A 13702-nucleotide genomic window follows, 5' to 3' on the forward strand; every position below is an offset into this window, starting at 1 on the left:
AATGTTAAGAGTTGGTTGCATTTTGAGTAAGACTCTTATATTTCTTCTCCAGGAAAAGATGTTTTCGAGGCCTTTTACAAAAAAGATCTAGCAAAGCGGCTATTAGTAGGCAAAAGTGCATCAGTAGATGCTGAAAAATCCATGCTTTCCAAACTCAAACATGGTAAGGCTTTTTGTTTAGCCTCTATAAATTTTATCTGTGTGGGTGTGTGCATGCAATTTCGTAGCAGCTCCTGAACGCTATTTATATGACTGCTATTTATAAGTACTTATTTGCAGAGGGAAGCACGTGGCAAAATTTAGTAATCCAAACTTCAACAAAAGTTTGTTTTTAAGAGTGGTGGCTTTACCTGTGTTGAGGGCATTGTGTTTGGGGGGAAAACAGAAAATGCAGAAGCAGGGTTTCCCCAATCAAAATGCCATGTTAGGTACAGCTTCATCAGGACACAACTTTGCTCTGAATGGAGATCTTTCACTTGCTAGATATCAGGAGGTGTCTGCTGAGTTCTGGATCAATCTGTTCTGGATCAGTTCATGCTCTCTGCATTAATTTATACACACTGTGTCAACTTTTGAAGCAAATGCCAGTAGCAAAATTGGAAAGAGGTTCTGTTGATTTTCTGTTGGATTTACTTCTGAGGAAGAGCTCTGGCTATTGGGTGGTATAGAAATGTAATAAATAAATAAGTGTGCTGAAAAACCCAGGCTCAGATTGGTAATATTTCCAATATTCTGGGCTTTGTCTCCTCATACTGGGCCTTTCTGGAAAAAACGGTCTTTTCCTTGGTCCATCGGGATTTTTCTAGACTGAGTTGAAGCAACCAAGACAAGATGAATCCTACTTTACCAAATTTATTTTTACACGAGCTTTCATAAACTACAACAGGAGTAGGCAACCTGGCTCTGTCCAGATGTTTTGGACTACAGTCTGACTGCTGGACATGTTGACTGGTATCAGTTGGAGTTATAGTCCAAAACATCTGGAGGGCACCTTGCAGTACAGCCTGCTTTGTTGGATGTATTAAGTGGCCTATAAATGTATCTGTGTTTACTTCATGCATCTATAGTAGACTATAGCCTATCAAAACTCCAAGCACAATGACACAGTTCTCACGTAACCGTGGGAAATTATGGGTTAATTAACCCACGACTTGCAATGTTTGTCGGGTGCATGCCATGGTCATTTTGAATATTCAAACCCTACTTGGGGATGGCTACATGACATCCAAACTTGGACATTATAGGTTAATCATGGGTTAAACAACCCACAGTTAACCTACAACCTATAGCGTCCAGGTTCGGACATCACATAGCAACCCCCAATCAGGGATTGAATATTCAATAAGGCTGCAGAATGTGCCACAACAAATTGTGGATTAATTAACCCACGATTTGCCATTGTTACGTGCAAACAGCCCAACTAAATATGTGGTTATTTTAGGGTGCTACATTCCACTTTTTCTCATCTATGATGCAATGCTTTTAATGCAGCTACTCTTTTGGAGTTGACCCTAGTAGGTACAAATTTCAAAAATTTGGCCCAGTGTATTTTAACTTCAGTCAGGATTACAATGCAGTCATAGTTTTCACCTTATTCTGGAGGAGAAGGGGTCTCTGACGATGACACACTTTAAAGTTGACAATGACAAAACAAATCTAACTGCAATTTCAATACAACTATCCTTCTGTAGAATGTGGAGCTGCTTTTACCAGCAAACTTGAAGGGATGTTTAAAGACATGGAGCTTTCTAAAGACATCATGATACAATTTAAGCAGGTATGGATACAAATGCCAACGTTGTTCTTTCTGCGGGTACTACGGCTTTAGAGTGATCCCATAATTAGCTGCAATATTAGTTTTTCAAACGATTTTTATTTCTGTGTTTTGGCAAAAATGAGTGCTAATAATATCTGGGGGGAAAGTTACAAATACAAATCTTCATTCTGTGCACCAAATTGTATACCCTTTTATGTATTTGTGGAGCTAGAGTACGGTTGATAAAGGAATTGGGCTAGTGAGCTCTATTATTTGCAATATTTCTAGTTATTTACAATATTTCTATGTCGCTCCATATCGAAAATAGATGCCAGAGCGGTGAACTTAGGAAATAAAACAGTATAAATAAATTTAAAAACAGCGGATTAAAATGGTTCCATTTGAAACAGAGCGCCCATAAAAAAACCATGGCTGGAAAAGAGCGGTTTTCAGGCGGCACCGGAAGGAGCACAGTGTTAGTGCCCGCCTGACTTCCAGGGGCAGGAAGTTCCAAAGGAAAGGGGCCACCACACTGAAGGCTCTTCTCCATGTGGACTGCAGTTGGGGGACCCCTTCTGCAAAATTCACAAGCAGCCCCTGCAGCTGCCACATTTTGAAACAATTCACTCCCCACCCCCAAATTCCATGAAGTCCACAGATAAAATGACCTGACTGATTTGAGTGTCTGCTCTGTCGTCATGAAACTCACTGGGCGATCTTGCCATCACCTAAGGACTCAATTTCTGCTGCGGGTACAACTTGGGAGTCATGCTTCGTAACGACAGGAGGGAACGTCAAATCCCCCGCTCTTTCTGATGTATCTGAGATAGATGCACAGGAGATTTATAGGAGCCAATATTTTTGGTCCTATTGGAAGTTCTGTACTTGGGGCAATAACTTTTTATAAAAATTGCTTTATCTTTTCCCACTGTTGAACACCGTGTGGGTCGATATGCGTTTGGGGTAATTTTAATTTTATGTTGAAATTTTAAAGCATATACTATTTGTATATTTTCTATGAATATATGATTCCATTTGTTTTATACTGTCTTATATTAGTTTCCTTAAACAATTTTGTTTTTCTTATTGATTTTGGTTTAAGATAACACTTTTTCACTATAATGGCGATCTTGGCTAGTTACCATCGCTCAGCTAGCCTCAAAGTGGTTTTGACGATAAAATGGGGAAATCCAGTTTTCCCAAACCTGAGCTCCTGGCAGGAAAGGCATGATGCACTAGCTAATAAAATGGAGAGGAAGAGGATTATGTACGCCGCCTTGGGTTCCTTGGAAGGAAAAAGGCGGGATACATACACAATAATAAAAATATATTAAAAATACCTGTGCCTTGATAGTAGTTCCGTATGGTCATTTGCTCTGTTTTTCATTCTGCCTATAGTATATGCAAAATCAGAATGTACCTGGTAACATTGAATTGACAGTGAATATCTTGACGATGGGCTATTGGCCAACCTATGTGCCTATGGAGGTCCACCTGCCATCAGAGGTAAGACAGCTATACAGGACATCCAAAATGAAAGAACTTCGTAGTCGTCAGATTCCAAAAAGAGTAAAAAGTAAAAATAAATAAAAATAAATGTAAGACTTAGGTTAAACGGGTTAGGTGAGTAATTTGAATGTGCACTTGCCTCTCCCTCTACTCATACAATAAAATCTCTGGAAATGTAGAAGACTGAAACACAAAGTGATATAAGAAGAATTCAAGTTTCCTTTACGTCTCATTTTTTAAAGCATATAAAGGAATAATTTGGGATAGAGGCAAATTTAATAATCTTGGTTCGATAGCATGATTCAGACAGATGAAACTATAAGTCTTGAATTAAAATAAATCTAATGTTCTTAAACCTTTTATAAAAAGTGTTAAAATGCCTTGGATAAACAAGCTTCAAGATATGAATACAGTATTGATACACCTTTTGCCAAAGAAAATGTACTTGAGAAGGAAGGAACATATATAAAGGAGTGGTTGTTTTTGTTTGTTTCTTACTTTAAAGTGAAGGTCATATTTCTGTTCTTTTTAGATGGTAAAACTGCAGGAAATATTTAAGACATTTTATCTAGGAAAACACAGTGGCAGGAAACTTCAGTGGCAATCAACATTAGGGCACTGTGTACTCAAAGCAGAATTTAAAGAGGTAATGTTTGCTTTCTGGGGGGTTTGAATTAACAGTTTATCACATGTACAAGCCATTTTGCAGCCTTGAAATATAGCAGGGCTTTTTAAGTAGTAATTCATTTGAAAACATTTTGTGGGCTCCAGCATCTGTTCAATTTCCTTGCCTTTTATTTCGTTTACTTCAATTTCGCTTGTTGGCCAATTCTGCCACTGACCCATACTGTGATTTGCATGATTAATCCTTTTACTAATACCCACAATAATGACTTTCCATTCTCCACTAAAGTCAGCAAACTTTAAATATAAATTAGAACCATTAGAACCAAGATACAATGCCTATACATTCACCACAGTAATGGGAATATATTTGCAAAAATTGGATTCCCTTTTTTTTTTTCCCCTCTGAGCATGGATTTGCAAAGGAAGGTTTACACTAATTGGTGCTGTTTCCCAGGAACTCCCAGCCTCAGTTAAAATCACATGGCCCCAGAAGCATGTTGTGCATATGCCCCACAAAGCATATTTTATATTTAAGCCTTGGTGCAGACCTACTGTTTAACCATGGCTAATTCTAATCATGGTTGGCTTAATCTTAGTTAATATCCCTGTTCTGCTAAATTAAGCCTGCCCTCATGGGAACTGTAGGGAGATAATAAGACCTGCTTATTATCTTGCAAACAGATAAGCTGGAGAGGTAGGGAAACTGCCTTAACCAGGGTTTGCACAGCAGAGATGTAATTCTTAACCATGATTAACAGAAATCCGCTGCATGTTTGCAACCAAGTTCATAGCCAGACCTAAACCCATGGTTTTAAGTGTTACAGATATAACTCTTAACTTGTTAAGGAACACAAAACATGTTTAAGTACTTAGGCCTGAGTACTTTTCTATAAAGATAACATAGCTATCATATGAATACTATTTACATATATTACTTCTGCAAACTGTTTGTTTGAAGTCTTTTTATGCTGCTTCTCAACCAAAAGGGGTCCCAGAGCAGTTTACATGTAATCAATTAAACAATTTGTTTCCCTATGTCCCATATGACATAAAAATGAATTTAAAAATAGTGATTTCAAGGGCAACACAGTAATGTTTTATTTTTATTTTCTTCCTGATAGGGCAAAAAAGAGCTGCAAGTCTCTTTGTTTCAGACTCTAGTGCTTCTTATGTTTAATGAAGGTGAAGAATTCAGTTTAGAAGAGATAAAGCAAGCTACTGGAATAGGTCAGTATTGAATCCTGCTTTTGACTTGCGAGTATTAGCAACTGAAATACTAAACTATCTCCCCTCTCTTGCAGAGGATGGAGAGTTACGGCGAACTCTCCAATCGCTAGCCTGTGGCAAGGCACGAGTGCTAACGAAAAGCCCCAAAGGCAAAGATGTGGAAGACGGGGACAAATTTACTTGCAACGATGACTTCAGACATAAGCTGTTCAGGATAAAAATTAATCAAATCCAAATGAAAGAAACGGTACCTATTTTTGTTTCATAATATGGCCATGTGTTTTCTGGGCCCTGCTGGTACCTGGGCAGTGCCTAAATCAGCCAGAGGAAATACAGGCACGACCATATTGGCTTCAGCTTTCCATTATGCAGTTTGAGTTATCTGGAGCCATTTCATATGCCAGGAGTAAGGGACAGGGCTTATGCAAAGCCTTCTGAGTTTGGGACATCAAGAAATTGGGATTTTGGCTCATTATTAGAAATGCTACAAAAGCACTCCATTGTACATTTAATTCCATGCTTATTTCCCCAGCTTGTAGGTTAGTATCCACATTGGATGCTACGCGGTTGAGATATTCATGCCTAGGAGCCACTTAGTGGTTGGCTTTATTAGCCATAGCTTATTGTTTTAATATCCTGTTTAGCTTTCGTTTTCTTCCTGTTGCAAAGCAACCTTTAAGAATAAGATCTGGAAATAAAAAACATGTTTTGTCTCAAATGCTTATGTCAGGGTGTTACAAAATTTATATTCTTTCCACTGACCCTAAACAAGATTGATGGTACTGTTCGCACATAATGGCAGCAACTTGTGGGTTAATTAATCCATGATTTGCCAAGGCACAGGCTGCCACCAATCTGAATCTGCAGCCTCTGATTTGAGGTTATTCCATGATGCGCAGATAACGCTATGAGTTCATTGTGGGTTAAGCAACCCGCAGTTAACCTAAGAACTAATTGTAGGTTAACAGTGGGTTGTTCAACCCACAGTGTCCAGTTTTCATATCATGGAATAATGCTCATTCAAAATGGTGGTGACACATGACCACAGCAAGATTTGTCACTGTTACATTTGAGCCAGGTCAGGTGTCATTATTTTATGTAAATTAACTTGTGAGATATTTTTGTTAGTTCAATAATATATATTTACCAAATATGTACTTTTACCACAGTCATTATGTTATATTAATTCATACAAAATGCACATACTGTGATATCTACAATACAATTGATACTAACAAGACTGGCCAGCGAGATCACATTACGCCAGTCCTTTTACAACTTTATTGGCTGCCAGTCCAGGTCCGGGCCCGATTCAAAGTGCTGGTATTGACATTTAAAGCCCTAAATGGTTTGGGGCCAGGTTATTTGAAGGAATGCCTCCTCCCATATGTACCTGCCCGGACCTTAAGGTCATCCACAGGGGCCCTTCTCCGTGAGCCCCTGCCAAAGGAAGTAAGGCAGGTGGCTACTAGGAGGAAGACTTTCTCCACTGTGGCACCCCGGTTGTGGAACGAGCTCCCCAGAGAGGTCCGCCTGGCGCCTACACTGTACTCCTTTCGTCGCCAGCTGAAGACCTTTTTATTCTCTCAGTATCTTAACACTTAATTTTAACTTAAATTTAAATTTTACTGTTCTACCTCTGTATTTTAATCTTATATCAATTTTACTGCGTGGTTTTATCCTGGTTGTGCTTTTTATACTGTATTTTGTATTTGTGCTTTTAACCTGTTGGTTGTTTTATGATGGTTTTAATTTTTGTGAACCGCCCAGAGCGCTTTGGCTATTGGGCGGTATAAAAATGTAATAAATAAATAAAATCTAAATCCTGACATCGGAATTAATCCAAATACAATGTCATTAATTCATACAAAATACCATGTGCATTTTGTATGTATTAATGTAACATAATGACTGTGGTAAAAGTACATATTTGGTAAATGCACATTATTGAACTAACAAAAACATCTCACAAGTTAATTTGCGTTCTAAATATTTTAGGAATTTGAACTCCTTACCTATACTTGACGATTGCGAAGGCCACTCCCTTCTTTTTTCCTTGTAATTTTATGTAATGCATTAGTTAAAAAGCAATAGAAAACATAAGCTGAATTCTTAGAAGCAACCAGGGAAGCAGCAATAGACTAATAAACCACTAAAAAGAACGTAACATCCTATTAAAAGACCTGCATAAATTTAAAACTATTTTCACCTGGTGCTTAGTGCTGAGGTGGTCATTCCAAAGCGGAACGCCACTACTGAGTGAGCTCGATCCTCAGTCATTGCCTGCTTAAGCTTAGGCTGGGAGACCCAAAGTCAGCCCTCTCCAGTTGACCTTGATGAACAGGCAAGGCTTGTATGGGAGCAGGCATCTTAAGAGACAAGGCAAAAAGTAGAAGCAACATAATTATCTCTGAACAAGTATGGGATATTTTCCCAATCATTACAGGGTTTAGGGGACATGGACTTACGCTTCAGAGAAAACAGTACCAAGTCAATCTTGTACACCAATACTGTTTCTCTCTCACGCACCAAATGAACTACTGGTTGAAATTAACCCATTCACTTTTAGATTTTTATTTATTTATTTATTTATTACATTTCTATACCGCCCAATAGCCGGAGCTCTCTGGGCGGATGACAAAGTTTGGTCTCTTTTGATTTCTAATGTGCATATTTCCCCAAACTTACTGTTCCTGCAGGTAGAGGAACAAGCAAGCACTACAGAGAGAGTCTTTCAGGATCGGCAATACCAAATCGATGCTGCCATTGTGAGGATCATGAAAATGCGCAAAACGCTTAGCCACAATTTGCTTGTGTCTGAAGTGTACAACCAGCTGAAATTCCCAGTAAAGGTAGAGTATGGATGTTCTTATTTTATCAATAAGCAATATATTATTTATTTATTTTTATTTATTTATTTAAGCATTTTTATGCCACCATTCAGCCAAAAAAGGCTCTCCCGGCGGCTTACAAAAGTATTTCTTGACAGTCCTTGCCCACAGGCTTACAATCTAAAAGACATGACACAAAAGGAAAGGGGATTGGGGGGGAGGAGGGGGGAAAGGAAAGCAAATTCAGGCACTACATTCTTAGTTGCAAAATTCAGCAGTGACAGTTGGCAGCAGGAGGGAGGGGGGCTCTCAGCTGGAGCTGGACCCAGGCACGATGGAGAGGTGCCTGGCTGCTACTTCCTCCCCCACTGATGGCCTCTGCAGTGACAGTTGGTAGTATGAGGGAGGGGGCTCTCAGCTGAAGCTGGACCCAGGTATGATGGAGAGGTGCCTGGCTGCTGCTTCCTCCCTCACTGGTGGCCTCTGCAGAGACTGTTGGTAGCAGGAGGAAGGGGGGCTCTCAGCGAGAGCTGGACCCAGGCACGATGTAGAGGTGCCTGGCTGCTGCTTCCTCCCTCACTGGTGGCCTCTGCAGAGACAGTTGGCAGCATGAGGGAGGGGGCTCTCAGCTGGAGAGGTTATTATTCATACAGATACTCTGCTTGTTACAACACTTTCTCAAAAACAAAACCATTTTTCACTTAAATAACAAGCCTAGCAAAGCCTGGAAAGATTTAACGAACCAGTGACAAAAAAAGAATGTCTAGGCAAGGGTAAATCAGCATGATAGTGTCTTTTCAGTACTACTGGGGACACGTTTTCCCATAAAAACAGTGGACTTGGGCCATGGATCTCTGTGCTTCACGGGGACGTTGCCCTTCTACATAGGATGCTTTTGTAGACATAAGTGCATGTCCCAAACCACCTGTGCTGTGAATAGAAAGGGGTCATGAATCTGACCCCCTTTCCCTTTGCAAATCTTTGCATGCACGTAAAGGAATCCAGTCAAAGCAATACATTGATGATGTATTCTGTATAAACTGAGTAATTATTATTATTTAAATGGGGGGGGGGAACCATAAAAATCGTTGCTGACTTTCTGAATTGCTTTACAGCCCGCTGACCTTAAGAAGAGAATAGAATCATTAATTGACAGAGACTACATGGAAAGAGACAAGGAGAACCCCAACCAATATAACTACATTGCATAAACACACGATGGGCCTTTTTTTCTTTTCTTTTCTGCACACTTGATGTTCTACTTGGTTGCTGGTGGATAAACGAGCCTGTTGATCCCATTAAATTAACCTTTTTCTACTACAAATGACTGAAATGAAAGCAACATATGGGTGGGTGGGGGGGAATATAGTAGAGTGGACTTTTTCAGTGGCTTTAACATGCCCGTTTAAAGAGTAGTATTTACATTTTTAAGAAGAATGCTGTTGAACTCTTTGCATGATATTCAGTATGATGTGCAGAAAACTGTAAGGAAGTATCTGGTTTTTGTGATTCCATTGGTCCCCTGGGTCTAAAGGGAAGCTTCTGTTTTGCAAACGGAGATTGTCTCTTTTTCCATCTCAAAACAACGAAAGGGTAAAATGTAACCTTTTTTTATTTTAAAAAATAGCCTTTTAAAAATGCTTAAACTGCATGCAAATCTCATTACTATACCGAATTATTGGATTTGTTTATCAAACAGCAATGCCTGTATGGTTTTGGCTATCCCTCCAAATAACAGAAGTCAACCTCATATTTCCCAAGTATCCTAAAACTGTTCTGCAGCTGTCGGAAAGGAAATATGCACCCCTGAGAATGGGCTTCTAAGGTTGAGATATATATACCGTTCATTATCAGCCACCTAAATTGATTGGATTTGTGCTACCATGAAAGCTTAGGGGTTTAGATTCCTGATACTCCCTTCATCCTCAAATGTAAGTACTTTTAAAAATAAAAACCATTGTTGATGTAAAAGCTGTCATTGATGGGGATGAGGACTCCCTCCCTGCTTCTTTCTTTACCATTATTTGTAGGGAAGGATATTCTACCTCTGCTTGAATGCAGAAGTGAATAATACCACAGTTGTTGGTTTGAGGTTCTTTCCCCCCCCTTTCCCCACAAAAACACTACATGAACTTGAAGTAGCTGTTTTATACTTCCTTTCTTTTGCAGACTCCACATGACTCTTCAATTAGAAAACACTCTTGCTTGGCAATAGCTTTGCTTTAAGGGGAGGACGGGGCAACCTGTGCCCTCCCCCCAGATGTGGTTGGATGCCAGTTCCCATCAACCCCAGCCAGCATGCCCAGTAGTCCAACAACATCTGGAGGGCCCACAAGTCGCCTGCCCTCCTTCAAGGGGCTGTTCCTCGAACCTCTCACATAATCTAACCAGGTGTTGCTACAAAGAATCTTGAAACCTCCAAACATGCACAATCCTAGGAAGATGTGAAAGGCAACTTCTTTCACACCTCCCTAGTGTGAAATCCAACTTTTAAAACACTGCAGCCTCTCACCGATCTGGGAGCAACGATTTCCCCCTTTTTTACACCCTGAATCTATAGTCTAAGCCAAACTTAGCTTAGTTTTTGTTTTACTGTCTTCTAGTTCTCCTATTGTGCTGCCTGCATTATGTCAGAGGACCTCCTTTTCTGAATGTTGCTTTCAAAATGGTATGCGTTCTCGACTTTTGTCTTCAGACTTCCATCAGGGCTCGTATTCAACAAAAGCTGAAGGGTTTTATCAGTGCCTGAAGCAACACTGATAACTATTGCCCGTCAGAGCTGACCTTCCATGGTTCTCCATGACTAGTCCCAGCAAGAAAATCTAGCATTGGTTTATCTTCAGACTTTTACTCCCTTCCCCCATACAGATGCACCTCATGGAAACTTTTAGTCTTTCCTGGCTTGCTTATCTAGAACAGGGGAGCGATATTTCCAGCACATGAACCTGCCACTCACATGCAGGACACTGGGTAAACATGTTTGCGCAACTGAGTGTGTGGGAACGTTTGGGGAGACCGTAACTAAGAATTCATCACAGGAAGTGTTTTAAAGAACCTACCTTTACCAGCAGCAACTCTCTTCCCGTGTATGTGATAGGTTTAAGAATTTTTTTCCCCCTGAGTGAACTTTAAGAGAACAAAAGAGAATTGTATATAGAGAAGCAGCTTGGGGGGGGGGGGGGACGTTGAAAATGGGCCATTTGGTGTGTTTGGAGCTGTGAAATGAGGTTTATGCCGTAAAAGCTTTTAAGGGGCCTGAAGAGTCTGATCTTCAAACATGGATTCAGCTAGAACAGAATCACAATACATGGAGTGAGACATCTTTTGAAATTTTGAGATGTGCTGGCAATTTGGATCATTATATACAATGATCTCATTTTTGCACAATCTTTTCCAGACGCAGTGATTAACGACATGGCTAACAAGAACATTAATGGAGCCTGCTTGTGTTAGATCTGGAGAAAACAAACAGCTATGCCTTTATTCTCTGATATTTCCTCAGAGAGTATCACTAAATCATTTTCCCTCTCTGCCCCTGATTGTTGAGCTATGGCAAAAACTATTTCCAGCCATATTGTCCAGCAATTTGTTTTTTGCTGGGATCATGTGCCTGCTTTATTGAGCCATAAAGATATTTATAACAGATATTTATAGATATAAATACATTTTTTTTTTTGCAGTGGGCTTAGACTGTGACCCACACAGCTTATCTTGGCCATATGTTTTTAAATCTTTCCTCTTGTTGCATGCAGTTTATAGCGGCCTCGTTTATAAGGTATTGCCATTTATTCTGATAAATATTTTAGTTTGGGGTGGTTTTTTTAAACAAAAGGGGAAAAAACTTTATACCCAACAAAATGAATTTTCTTTTTTTGGCTGGTTTAAATACATTTAAGGAAGTGACCGTTTTGTTTCAAAACTAATGACAAATGTGTTGTAAAGGTTGTTTTGTTCTATAGCTTACACAAAGGTGCCAAAGTACATATAGTTGATTAAAAAGAAAAGTAGAAACTTGTTAAGTTTACTTTAGCTGTGGTTTTACCTTTTGGGTCTTTCAGATGCTCATTTTATGTGTTTGCGTGTGCCCGCGTTTCTGTGTGTATGTGTGTGTCCTGGTCTCTTAACTTCTCCAAAGCATACCATCTGTCCTAACGCTTTCTCTTTAAAACCAATGTTTTTGTGCATTTGAAAAATACCACTTTTATTTTTTAGTGATTTCAGATAAGAGGAAGAGTATCTCCTTTCTTTTCTTTTTTTCCCCAAAAATGTTTAAAGTTCTAAGAGTACAGCAGCATTCAAAAATGTAATATACTTTTTGTATAAAGTCATTCTTCAGAAGAGTATCATTGGAGTTTTGGGGAGGGGAGGGGAGGCGGCAGAGAACCGTGGGGAGGGTGAAATAACTCTGTTCCTTTTAAAAAGCCTCTTCAGTAGGCTGATTAGAATATGAGGTTGTGCTTGTTCACTGCATAGAAATGTTCTACTTACACAGGTCTGCAAATGGGGCATGTCAGCATTGCGTCCTTCAGTACAAAAAAAACAAATGAAATATTTCAAATGTTTCATAAGAAGTCAGTGGATGGGTACTGAGTCTCTTCTTTGGTAAATAATGTAAATATATGTCCTTTAAAAAGAGTGAGTCTGTTATCTAGGTATTTTGTGTCATTTAATAAATAATAAACAGTTTTGTGTTGCTAAACTCTTCATTTTATCATGTGTGGCGTGGAATGTGTTCCGTGTACGTTTGAATGTGTTAAATGTGTTGCTCTTCTTAACCTGAAACAGGTGGCGTTCCATAGTTCCAAAACAATTACCTTTGGGCTGATTCAGGTGTAACACCAAAAAGGAGTTCAGTGTTGTGCATGCAAGCTTTGGGTTCTGTCCTCGTTCCTTCTCACCTTTCCCCATTCTATCCAAGCTACCAAATTGTGATTTGCGCTTGACCACCAAACCTGAATTGCAAGCTACAATTTGAGCTTGGTTTGCAATTCTGATTTCAAGTGCAAGCGTAAAGAAGAGCAAGAAGAAGGCTGGAAATGACATCAGTACCTGCTCCTACTGAACACTCTCCTCCAAGGTGGGAAAGCTCAATGTAGTATAGCCTCATAAATTTAAGAGTTGCCCTCTTTTCCTGGCTACTAGATATAAGGAGGCCTGTGCCAAAAAGGCCAAGATTGGACGACACACTCATCATGGACTATTCAACCCACTATGAGTTGAATATGCACCCCCTGCTCGGAAGTTGTCTTGCCATGGTGAGCATGGCTTTACACAACTGCCATATAACCCTAAGAGAGACCACGGGCTATGCAAGGATTGTTGAACCCACGGCTGGCTGTGTTTGGGTGACACGACAACCCCCAAGCAGGGGTTGCATATTCAAAATCGTGGCCACATGTGCCACACAGCGGGTTAAATAACCCACAACAGGCTGTCGTGTCATGGGAACAGCCCTAAAATGCTATAATGGAAGGGTGGTACTATGGCTAGGAGAAGCACTGCACCCTGATGTTCTGTTCAGGCCTGACTGCCACTCAAGTCTCTCTTCGCAACTTGCTCTGAGAACAAAGGAAGCTTTTGAACAACCCAGGCTGTAAATGTGAACAAATGTGGGCAAACATCTGGCAACTCTGACTTTTCTCAAGGCTGAATAAAATAGAGCCTTTAAGATCAGTTTGTTGCCATTATACTCTGCAGTTGCAAAATGGCAGGAGTGAAAAACCTTGGGGTTTACTCCCTAATCTATCAGACT

The 13702-nt window shown here is 39.9% G+C and overlaps 1 protein-coding gene across 1 annotated transcript in view; it reads left to right on the plus strand.

Moving 5' to 3' along the window:
- The window catches only part of CUL4B (cullin 4B), a 34392-nt gene extending 21731 nt beyond the window's left edge, over positions 1-12661 (plus strand). The window contains exons 14-21 of the mRNA XM_063141930.1: positions 53-163; positions 1692-1777; positions 3155-3262; positions 3798-3911; positions 5014-5119; positions 5194-5366; positions 7819-7971; positions 9066-12661. Of these exons, the coding sequence (XP_062998000.1) occupies positions 53-163; positions 1692-1777; positions 3155-3262; positions 3798-3911; positions 5014-5119; positions 5194-5366; positions 7819-7971; positions 9066-9161 (947 nt within the window). The 3' untranslated portion in view covers positions 9162-12661. The remainder of the gene's footprint in view (positions 1-52; positions 164-1691; positions 1778-3154; positions 3263-3797; positions 3912-5013; positions 5120-5193; positions 5367-7818; positions 7972-9065) is intronic.
- Positions 12662-13702: the final 1041 nt, after the last annotated feature.

This window comes from Elgaria multicarinata, chromosome 15 (genome assembly GCF_023053635.1).
Source record: "Elgaria multicarinata webbii isolate HBS135686 ecotype San Diego chromosome 15, rElgMul1.1.pri, whole genome shotgun sequence".
Lineage (NCBI taxonomy): Eukaryota > Metazoa > Chordata > Lepidosauria > Squamata > Anguidae > Elgaria > Elgaria multicarinata.